General features: G+C 36.8%; 1 protein-coding gene across 2 annotated transcripts; it reads left to right on the forward strand.

Moving 5' to 3' along the window:
- Window positions 1–267: 267 nt before the first annotated feature.
- LOC105048949 (protein XRI1) lies at window positions 268–3,314 on the forward strand. Of its 2 annotated transcripts, none has more exons than XM_029265688.2 (9): window positions 268–480; window positions 1,467–1,522; window positions 1,604–1,726; window positions 1,810–1,946; window positions 2,040–2,097; window positions 2,176–2,278; window positions 2,365–2,405; window positions 2,549–2,659; window positions 2,768–3,314. In XM_029265688.2, exons 1-9 carry the CDS (start codon window positions 446–448, stop codon window positions 3,046–3,048), a joined length of 945 nt encoding a protein of 314 aa, XP_029121521.1. In that variant the 5' UTR covers window positions 268–445; the 3' UTR covers window positions 3,049–3,314. The 2 variants fall into 2 exon arrangements, with proteins under 2 accessions (XP_029121521.1, XP_010926758.1); XM_010928456.3 differs by having other exon boundaries at window positions 2,579–2,659.
- The last annotated feature ends 8,856 nt before the right edge of the window (window positions 3,315–12,170 follow it).

Here is a 12,170-nt window from a genome sequence, read left to right on the forward strand (position 1 = left end):
CGTAGATTAAATTAAGGTCTCAAAGGAAGTACAACACAGATCAAAATCAAACGTACGGCTGATACGATGGATGGCAATTACGTAACTTAAAAGCAAGTCGAGCCTTTTTATTGCTTTTTTTAAAACCAAATTGGGTGAGGTTAGGTAATTAGCAACTTGATTTAGATATCCAAAATCCCATAACTAACGTCTCTCTCGTTCTCAATGTGTAAATTAACATAAATATTTATAAATTTCTCGCTCTTTCTCCTTTCTGTGGTCGCTGTCAACCACGGATGGAGAAAGAGAGAGTGAGAGCAGAGAAGGGAAGTTAGCAGGGCTCTCAACCGCTCCCCCACAACCCAATCCTCCGTCGCCTACCCTATTCTTTCCCCTTTCTTTCCCATTTTTTGGTTCTCTAATTGATTCGAAGTCTTCGGGCTTCGGAGCCATCCAAGGCAGAGGAATGGATTTCGGTGATAACGACAACAGTAACAACAAGTGGGTTTCTGTTTTTGTTTGATTTTTGAAGTATTTTTATATCGTTATTCACCTTCTTGAGTGTTTGATGATATTGTTGGCGAGGAAAAGTTGGAACTTTGGCGTTGGATTGGGAATGGAATGGTTACGATGTTGATGGGGTTTTAGAAATCTCTGGTTTTGGTCGTGTTTTGATCGATGCATTTGATGCAGTCCTTTAAGATGTCTAATTTTTTTTATCCTTTGTTTTCTGATAAAAATCTTATTTTTGTTTGAATGTTTTCTTTAGAGTGTATGCTTTTGGTTTTTTTTCGATTTTTCCGTTGTTTTTCTTCTTTCCTGTTTTGGGTTTTTGATTTTTTTTTTTTTTTTGATGCATGGAAAAAGTAGGGATTTTTATTTCTTTCCCCCGCTTTTGTTTGGATCCGGATGTTGCAGTGTTGCACGGTGGTAATGGCGAGTGGATTCAATTATTTTGCTGCCCATTTTGATCAGTGGATCTCTGTTTCTTTATATGTATATATTATGGGATTTGATACTTGAATCTTATGTGTTCCCTGCTTTCCTGATTATTTACATATCTTAGTATGTTCATAGTCACTAAATGTATGATAAAATGCGGTAACAAATTTTACAAACTCAAAGCAAGGTAAATATCTAGTTTTCCTTGTTCTGGATCTAACTTCTATTTTTTTTTCCCCTTTTGTTTGTCGATCCCTCCTTGTTGATATTGCTGGATTCTACACTGTTAAGCATGTGATTTAATGGCTATCTGATTGGCAAGGAATCATTTTATAGGACATTTTTGTCAATTGACTTGCATTGTTTTCACCGAAGCGAGAAGCCTATGATCTTATTAATTTGTTAGTCGATCCACTATGTCACGATACTTTCTTAAATTTTAGATTGTGCACATTTTCTTGTTTTCCTATAATTACTCTTAAGTGCCAAAGGAAGCGACTTTTTGTACATCCTTGTGTAATTGCCTGGCGTTGGAATGATTGTAGTGAGATGTGGGAATGGCCAGGAGAGGAGTATAGTCTGCAAACAGATTCACGAAATGGTATTTTGCTTCTAAAGTTTTGTTCTTTAGGAGCCCTTTTGCAGCATTGGTTCTTATTGTCCAGTATCCTGAATTCTGCAGATTTCTCTCACTTTCTATGGGATGAAGTAAACACAAATGAAGATGGTTTGTTTTACATGCTTGAGGAACAAACTCCTATTAAGGATTGTGCAGATTTTGGCCACCAAGTATCTGATATTGGAGGTATACTTTTCTACTATTAGATGTTGGCTTGTTTTTATTGAGATTGTACTGAACTCTATGTAACTAGGGTGAGTGAAATTCAGATAATACCAACAAAGATTTGGAGGAAACTAGAGAATCTTCACAGCTCAAGAGGAGGCGAATGTTGCAGTTCACAATGGATTCTAATGAGGCTGACATTGCGGACGTGCAAGATGCTGCTACTTTCTTAAAATCTAAGGTTGGTTATCCATAATTAGGAGGCAAACTTTCTCTTCCAATATGGTTGCGCGGAGGTCTTTTTCTTATGTGCTTTGTTCTTATATTTATTCAGGTAAGAGAGTGTTCGATGGTGGAAGATGGTCTTTCAGAAAGTATACAGTGGAATTCAGGTTGGCCTCTCTTAATAATGTTTTGTGACTTGAGCTAGATCATCTATTTGCTTATCCTGATTCTGAAGTCTATGCCAGATGAAAGGTGTGCCTTAAGCTGTGAAGGGTTGGATCAATCATCAGAGGGGTGGCTGATGGAATGCTTAAATGAAAACGAGATGCGCTGTGGCCCCGATGAAATGTGTGGAATTTAAAATTTTACTTTCTCATCTTGTAACCTTTCTACCTAGTTTATAAGTCTTAATGTCATTTTACGGTTTCCTGTAGGAACAATTACGTGGCCTACAATGAACAAGTCATTGTTTCTGGTCAGTAAAATTTCTCCCCATCCATCAAGTTCCTCTTTTTTTCCTCTTTTTCTTTTTTTTTTCTTGTTTTTCTATCAATTAAAAATAACTGACCTGCAATCATAAAAATGTGCTTTTCTTTGAAAAATATGCATTGGGTAAAGATGTTTATACCATCTCATTGGTGTCTTTAGAGTGTAACAACATTTCACCTGAGATGGAAACTGATGTGGTGCAAGAGACACCAGTTCCTGCTCCTTCCAGAATTTTTAAGGGTATGCTTGGCATGTGCTGTTTTATACCTTTAGATTAAATACCCAAATAAAAGATTCTACTCATTTGTCCTCTCCATGAGCTTATATTTTGTCCTTTCATTACATCAGGTAGGAAATCTTACATGAAAACTCCGACAAAGTTAACCACTTCGGTTGCCTATCCTTTTTCCCTCATCAAACCATGTGGAGTTCAAGGTGATGTAACTTTGAGTGACATAAATCAGCGAATTCTTGCTCCACCACCATCAAGACTGAAGCATAAGAAGGATGAGGACCCTACCATTGCTTATCCTACTTCGGCTTATTCTGGGAAGCCTGTGGTTATCAAAACAAAAATTCGCACTGAAGGGGGAAAAGGCAGCATTACTATAACGAGAACCAGAGGTTGACTCAATAATTTCCAAGTATTTTGTGGGTCTGGCCTCTTTCTCATGCATTTCGTTTTCTGTTGGTCTTGCATGAGAGGTTCTGGCCAGGTAGTTTACATATGTGTTTTATTGGATCCTTGTTTGGTGTTGGATCATTTGCTCGGACTTATTTCTTGGACATCTTATTTTGAGCTTAAGTTCCACATTGCTGAGAGGAACTTGTTCTTCTTTTGTGATGCTTTCATTAGTTGAAGAAAAATGTAGTGTTAAAACTTGGATTTTCTTTACTTTTCATTATTGTTGTCCTAGTGATGATCTGTGGAGCATCTAGTTAACGTTTTGGAAACTGAAGGATTTTTATTTTTTATTTTTGATGAAAATTGAAGAATTTTTATGACTTTCAGTATCAGCACCCCTGCCTCTGACTAGATTAATGTAGACTGATTTGATTTATGCTATGAAACAACTATGAAATTACAACTGCAATCAGCAGAATATCCTTCAGATGTCATGTGAAACTAACCTCAGATGGTAGACTTATAAATTCTGTGATAGTGAGATGTAATAAAATTGGAAAACAGTAAAGAGCATGCCATGCGAGGTAGACATGTGTTGTGAAAATCAAGTCTATTTTGTGATGCGTGCGATTACTACACGGGGGTAGATGAAGAAAATGGAGGTCTGGTATCTGAAAGTAGTTTGGACAACTGTACTTTGCAAAAGTAATAATACGAGCTCAAATAATTGATAGTTCAAATTATTGATCAGCTTTGGTAAAACATTTGTGGTTATGCTCTATATTAAAGGAACAGGAACAACCACCCTTGTGGCTGAAAAATATTATGGTCATCACTCCATTTGATGAAAATTGATGTGTTTGTTGTGCAATTACTGAAAGTTTTACGCCTAACTAGTCGGTCATTTAGTACACTGACTTGCTTACGAAACGCTTTTTACTTCATTGCTTGATTGTAATTCTTCTATCATCTATCTTGAGCTCTGATATGGTATGTTGACATGAGAGATGTATGGTTGGAGTTGATGTCAAAAGGATCTTAATGGTGTTTACCAGTTGAAAGGATAGATGAAGATGGGATCATGGTTTCTTTCTTTTATTAGATGTTGCTTAGAGTTATCTTTAGTTTTCACTCATGATTTTCAGTTACATATACCCTTAAAGATCCTTTGGGTTTTAATTTTAATTGCTAGATTTTGAGGCTTATTGTTGTAGAGAGATTAAAACAGTCAGTGAAGGATCTGAATTTTGATATGTAGTTGACATTTGAACAACTTACTACTATAAATATATGTACAGTGGAAACATCCTAGTTTTTGTTTACCCTGTGAGCTCAGAATGCTGCTGCTTGTTCATTACAACATAGGCAATTTCTTTCCAGTCTAAGATGCAACAAAAATGCCATTTAGGTTAATATTAACCACAGGTAACAGCAAGCATATTAACTGGAGATGTCAACTAACAAATCTACAGAAGCTTTCAAACGATAATATCAACGGTTGCACAAAGTTATGTTGTTATTAGTAGAGGGTGAAATTTAGAGGGTGCAAGTATATGAAGAGGGTGGTAGTTTCTTTTATCTGCTTTATGCCAGTTGTTAGGATGCTGGACATGCGGGACTCTAGGATGCCTTCACCATTATGCAGGATTCTAGTAGCATCTTTCTTTGTTATGATGCTGTGACACCTACATGTTTGTCGGTTGCCCTGGGTGATCAACTCTTGCTAGCTCATTTTTGTCTCAGGCTAGGTTGCTAAGGGTTTCCGTATGTTATAGGTTGGTGTAAGCATTAAATGTCTTGGCAATAAGAACAGCTAACAAGCCAGCGGATTGCCCCATGTGGGTGGGATTGGTCCCGATGCTGAAGTTTTGGGTGGTCTGGAGGGGCTTGGGTGATGTTACTGGAGAGGTTGGATGAAGTTGTGTTTGTATTAGCGTCTGCACCTCATTATCCTGTGAATGCTGAATAGACATGTATTCTTCTTATTATTGTGTACTTGCAGTTATAATGGCTACCTATGTTTGTCTTCGATTTGCCATACCTCTCCCAATTATTGTGTTTGTTTAAGCTTTGTTTCTAACTGCCCATCATTGTTTAGAGCGCACATCTTCAATAGTCTAGACCAACAACATCTGAACACCTCAAATTTCAAAGCCTTCAGTAGGAACTTGGTGATGACCATTGAGAAGTTTGTGGGTTAATGTCTCTGGTGAATAGAAATTATCTTGCTCCTGGTGTCTGATTACATCGTTACTTCTAATCTTCTAATATCAGACCTTGATATGCCATCCACAGGAACACCAAGTTCAATTCCTTTACAGCTGATTTGAATCATGTGATTTGGGTTTGCTGACTGATCCATATTTTTAGCTTTGTGCTTATGTTCAATTTATTCACTGGCTCATGCTTAACCTTTAGATTTTTTTCATTCTTTTTTCCCCAATCCCAGCTTGATACTTTCTTTCAAAACATATACATGTACGTGATGACTTGTTGGTTCTGTAGTCAAAATGTGTTTGACAATGTCTAACATCTGATCGCTTTTAATTTTTTGACTAGCATATGAATGTGATCTATTACATAATTGTATCAATAGTGATGTAGGACATTGTTTATCTGTGGACTGTAGAATTTTGCTAGACGTTATACAGTGGGTGAGAACCTCAGTCAACAATTCTAAATTGACATGCAAAATTAAGGCAGTGGGAGAAATGTTCTAATTTTGATCCCATGACTTCACCCTTTAAGTTCCAGGTGTAAAGTGTGGTGTTGCATCATCACGCACTAAAGATTATGTAAAAGCATGGTCATAATGGTCTTAAATTTTAGGGAATGCTATGGTGTGGTTATGTGAATTGTTTGCAGTGCACCTTCCAATAAAGTTAACATGCCCCAGATTTTTTTATTGTTATGGTCAACTAAATTCATTCAGATACTAGAGTAAAAGATAGCAGAGAAAATGCGTTATTTGATGCAAAGATTTATGCGGATATTGAGCAAGAACTTTTAGATGGCTTGTGGTAGTGTCTTTGTTTATATTAATGGTTTCAACTTAATTTTCACCATTCCTGCCTGATCGTAACTTTTCCTTTTCAGTAAGAGAATAATCTTGGTTTGTGCGAACCATAAGCTCACACCATGCTGCAACTGCACAAGTTATTGTCTGTCACTCCTTTCCATGGACCTGTTTGAGGATGTGTCCCTGTAGTTTTCACTTTACCCATGTCCCGCCAAAAGTTCGTGCATTGAATGTTTCACCACCTTTCCCCCTGCCAATGGAGCTGAAGCAGTGCTGCATAATACTATAGGTCTTCCACGGGTTCTACAGTTTGGTTATGTCCTGTTTTGAAACTAGAAGGTGTATGATGAACACAAAAAAACATGATTTTCTTTTCCTTATCCTTTGTTTTTTTGTAGGAGATTTTTGCAATTGGATTCTAAACTTCTTCCTGTTACCGCAATGGAATTGGTTTTTGAGCAGCAGAAAGGTGGTAGTTTTAGAGGTCTTTGGGCATACGCAAATGCCTACTTTGTTGCAGACATTGGATGCCTGAGCTTGGGTACAGGGTGACCAGTGACCCTTAATGTTACCATTACCGTGGATCTTACGTGACAACTTTGTTATGTAATAATTCTCAACATGGGTTAATTAGTGCAAAGGTTTTGAGGTAATTTGAAGTTTGGTTCTTCTGTTTGGGTAATTCTAAAAGTTAATAGTTCTGCAATAACTAGAGGCAAGTCCTTTCATAATTTTTGTGGTCCGCTAGATTGCTTCCTTCACTTCCTTGTTTTCATCTTTTTACTGGTTCACTTTTTGCGCTCCACCATGTGCAGCATGCATGCATACGTTGCTCCTAGACCTCTCAGGTCTTTTATTTTCTTTCAATGTTTTGTTTGCAGCTTTTGGTCCTTGGCTTTCAGGACTCCCTTTCTTCCTACCACAGTGGACCCTTAATCAATTAGCCACATGGCTGGTGATGAGAAGTAGGTATGAGTCATTGAAGGTTTAATAGTTGGTCTTCGTTTTAGATTTAATGAGGGAAATATGGAATTATATGCGAGATGTGATATTCTTATCCTCATGCTGTAAACCTTTCTCTGTTGGAAATTCATGATTGTTGGAATTTACTCTTGTTTGTCTCCTCATGCCGTAAACCTTTCTCTGTTGGAAATTCGTGATTGTTGGATTTTACTCTTGTTTGTCTCACCGAACCGCTTCCCTTTGTATCAAACCATCAATCATGCTGCAACATTGCCCAAATGGTCGAAGCATGCCAGAGGCAATGAAATGACTTGTCGCATGCTCAAGATCTTGCTTTGCCCTCCATTACTTTATGGGCCACTTATGTACCAATTTTCTGATATCATTTTTCTTTTCTTTATTAAAAGGAGTTAGAGATACCTAGCCCAATCTTCTAGATTTCTAGGATTTGTTCATCTCTAGATCTCTTCAGTTAGTCAATTTGAATAATTATTCATGTCAGTCTTTGTTTGGGATTTGGAATTCTCTGATAGAATTGTCAGGGGCCATCAGTTTTGCAGTAAAGTTTTGATTTGCCTTCGACCATGGAAGGGATTTCAGTCCTTTTTTAATTTTAAATTAAAACATTTTTGAGTTTGTAATGAATGGCATCCAAGGGTTCTACTTTTATCACAGAATCTTCTGTGTTGACTACTAGTCGAAGCATGTGTAGGCACGAAAATTTATTATGATTAGCCATAGTTAAAAGCTTCTTTTCTAGATTTGATTTCCTGATTGATGAATAAAATTCTTATTCATTCTTACTTTTTTGGTTTAGTTTCCTCTGCTCTGGAAGAATCTTGCCATTGATATGCATGGACTTTGGTTGTTTGAGTGCTTAATGCGTAAATTCTCCTAACAAACTGATCCTAAGCTTCCCATAGAACATTCATGGCTTTATGCGCTATTATTCTTGCTAAACAAGGCTGATTTGAACTACTAGTATCGTATAAGTTGGATTGAAGATTGAGCAGTGTCACAGGCCTTTGCCCTTCTTGGGTGAGATCTGTAGGAGTAGCCATGCCTTTACTATTAGCATTAAAACCATTGGAGACCTGATAACAGTACCAGATTGGCAACCCCAATATCACTCCCAATGGACCCATTTGGCGTCTATTGTTTGGACTTTGCATTGGTCCCTATAACAGTCCCCCCACCGTCAACCCAAGCTTTGCTGGCCATGGTCCAACTAGAATCCCTCCTGCCATCCAGATATAACAACACTTGTTATATCACATCCAGATATACCTTAGAATTTAGCAATGACACATCCCTTATTCTATATATATGTCAGGAGCTCCCTGCCATATTTAAGACGTTGCCAACCCCACCGTTGAAGCCCAAGATTACAAATATCCATGAAGAAGCTGCAGTCAAAAAATAAATGATGTATATTCTCGAGAACTAAGTTGCAGTGGTTGCCAGTGTTACCAGTTACCATGTCCAAGATAACTTCAAATATGAAACATGAGTCTTAGGAGTTTCTTTTCTTTTTTTTAAAAAAAAAATCCTGAAATAGAGGACAATAGAACCATTCCATCTTTTTAACCCGACCAACACCTAGATTGGAACCCAGGTCACTAATCCTCAGCAAGATCGACATAAATAGGGGCCAAAATTAGAGCCAACATCATACGGACTTTACACTGCTGTAAAAAATAGGAAGGCTCCTGATTTTACATTACTGTAAGAAATAGGAGGGCCCAGGATTTTAAGAAATGGGAAGGTTCCAACATCATACGGACTCTGCATTGCTGTTAGAAATGGGGGCCAAATGGCAGCATATAGATGGACTTGGCCAGCCCTCCATCCTTACATTGCTATAAGAAATAGGAAGGCTCATAATTTTACTAACCACATGAGTCAAAAATAATAATACTTACGGCACACCAGGTTCCAACGGTTGCTTTTCATAAAATCAGACGACTCAATAAACGTAAGCTTCTGATAAAGGGGCATTACAAAAGGTAGCTCAATTTCCAGTGTATCACGTACATTATTGTGTTTGGTATAGCTTATAGTTTCTACTTGCATTATTTTGGACACAGGTTTGCAACAGCAAACAGACACTGTGGGCTAATTCATAACATGATAACTGACCTTTTATGAAGGGGGGAAAGGAATTGTGATCATCTGAGTTCTGAAACCTTCTTTTAGAATCAATCAGGTGCATGGAATGTTCTATCAATCAGGATTGCAAGATATGGACCTTTGTATCTAAAATCTATCCAGTGCAAAATCAATACTCAATATCTACGAGTGCATAGATGATGAGAGACTGAATACGTGGGATCCTCATACACACATTCCATTTAAGAGTCCATTTTTTTGTGCGTAAAAAATTTATTTGAGAATCTATATTTTTTTAAATAAATATTTTCTAGGCAACATTTGGATAGAAAATAATTTATCTATATTTTTTTGCACATGAAAAAGTTGCTTTAAAATCTATTACCCATATTCTTTTGCATTACTAAGTTTTTAGATAAGTTACTAAAATTTATTCTATTTTCATAATACCCTTTATGCTTTTAGGTTTGAAAAAAATGGATGACTGAGTTATTGGGCATGGAATAATGGAAGTGGTAGAAATGAAAATGGGGCATTTTAAGAATAAAATTAAATTATCTACTTTACTGGTTGATGAAAAAATGATTTAACCACTTTATAGGTGGGTAAGATTTTTTTCCCATTGTATGGATAAATGCAATCCATAAAAAGTAACTTACTCATTTTGAAAAACGTGAGAGCATGGGTAACATAGTCAATGAAAAAGTTGACTAACTTTCTCATGATATTTTCTGCAAAAGAATGGCCCTAAGCACTGACATTCTTATTAGGCTATGGGTTCAAGACCAGTCAAAATTAATCGCAAACATCTTATAAAAATTTTAAAAAATATATATTAATTAATGTAAAAAATTTTATAGTGTTGTATAACATATACGAAAGTTTTAGAATTGTGAAAAGTCCGATACTTTGTGAACCTAATGCACGAATAGCATGGAAGAGAAAAAAAAAACTAATGAATGACCTATTAGCTCTATTGTTTCTCTTTTTTCGATCTTCCAAATAACCCCACATCATTGATCCTTCTCTTGACCTCCCTAGAACCCGTCTTTGCCCTAGCCACCTCTACTTTTGTTGAGCATTGTCAATCCACTCAATCCTCTTTTAAGCAAAGACCTACTCTATCAACTTCATCTCCACCCCTCCCTTCTTCTTCACCTCCCAATTTGCTAAGTTGTGTACCCCTATATCCAATGGTTGATATGTCCACTAGTATTTGTAGACATCCCTATCCAAGGTTCACTAAATCAATACCAAAGGATGAATTAGCTAGCAACTAGTTTGGCATGTTATTAGTACATACCATACTGAGTCAAGCTGTACTGAAATCAGGAGGAAGGAAAGGAAGAGAGAAGAATAAGAGAGGAGGGGAGAGAGGGGAGCAGAGAGAGACATACTTCATTGCGGAACCCTATCCTAGCCAGTATTGTGATAAGAGAACTATCATTATCACAAAGAGATTAGAAGATTGAGAGGAGGAGAGAAGGGAGGGGAGGGGGAGAGAGAGAGAGAGAGAGGGAGAGGAAGAGGGGAAGATAGGAATAGAGAGATAAGGAGAGAAGAAAAAAGGGGGATAAAGGGGGAGGGGGAAGGGAGCGGGGGAGAGGGGAATCGAGAGATCTCCTGGTTGGAGGGCCCTTAGAAAAATCAAGAGAGGGAGAGGGTAGAGGTTGGAGGGGTTTTGTGTAAAAAATTAAAAAATTTTCAAATTGACTAATCGAACCATCTTGGTAATGGATCAATCTAGATTGATGTGCTATAAACCACCATGTTCACAATCATCGATCTCAAGTATAGATAGAGTAATTTTGTTATATAGTGGTGATAAATTGTAGTCCATCCAATCTAAACCCTAATCCATCGTGTAAAACCCTAGTCTATTTGACTTGAATCATAGTCTATTTGACTTGAACCAAGCCCATCCAATCCAACCTAATCACAACTTTAGTCAACCAAATTCACCCTATCTTATGCAAATCTAGCCAAATCAACTCTTTGACTATATCCGATTGCACCTAATAAACCAATTATATACGATCATACTCAATTATACTCAATCAAACCCTTGTCCAACCATTCTAACCATTTATTAGGTCTGTCTCATCTTCTCTATCCTAATGTACTATGTTTTAAGAGTTAAACATTAAAATAAGCCTAATTAGCCTCTAAATCCTATACTTGCATACAAATTAAGCTTAACTAAATCCAAAGTGGGATAGGGCTAAGATTGGATGTCATTGGATCTCTTGATATCCTCATATCATGACTCATACCTCATACAATGAGCGCATTCCAAGAATAATTTACTTGTGAAAATGTAATGTGATAAAACATACTTTCATCTTAACCTACCATCTTTCTCTCTCCATGGGATCACCTACCAAGTGGTGCCCTAAGAGGTCTCCACCTTAACATTCTCTTAAATAATATGATATCTCGTTTGCTATTCCCTTGCCATGTGTCCACCCTCATATGTAAGAGAACAAAAGAGAAGTATTGGAGGCAAAGATCAAATGTGGATAAGGTTAGGAAATAGCTATCTACTTATGCCGTGAAGGGTAAGATGGCCATGAAGTTCCAGGGAATTCAAGGTCCAATACACTAAGTAACGCATGTTTCCATCATTCAACCCTTGGAAAGTCTTGGAAATCTAGAGTGCTTCGGTGAAAGTAGTAAAAAGGCAAATGTCCATTCTAAGGAGTCTTGTCTCATTACTTTATCTACATCCATTTGAAAAGATATTCTAACTCAGAGAAATGAATTGATATTAACTTTTTTTAGCATCATTGCATTTCCTTTCAAAATATAAAACTTCAAAAAAATTATAAAACATCAAAAACCAAAAAAAAAAAGGTTTTCCAATGCTTATTCACACACTACATAATATCTTCACTCTAAATTTCTAGTGGAGTCAAACTCAAGACAATCTCGGACCAAAGTGTTGGCTAGCGTAATAGCATTTAGATTATATTCTTTTCAAATGCCTATACTTACATTAAATAAATAATAATAACAAAATAAAATAATGAATAGTA

The sequence above is a fragment of the Elaeis guineensis genome, chromosome 7 (assembly GCF_000442705.2).
Source record: "Elaeis guineensis isolate ETL-2024a chromosome 7, EG11, whole genome shotgun sequence".
NCBI lineage: Eukaryota > Viridiplantae > Streptophyta > Magnoliopsida > Arecales > Arecaceae > Elaeis > Elaeis guineensis.

Coding starts and splice junctions, on each gene's coding strand:
- LOC105048949 (XM_029265688.2), top strand. CDS start 446: ATGGATTTCGGTGATAACGACAACAGTAACAACAA. Junction 1,523..1,603: donor GCAAACAGATTCACGAAATG/GTATTTTGCTTC, acceptor TGAATTCTGCAG/ATTTCTCTCACTTTCTATGG. Junction 2,406..2,548: donor TGAACAAGTCATTGTTTCTG/GTCAGTAAAATT, acceptor CATTGGGTAAAG/ATGTTTATACCATCTCATTG.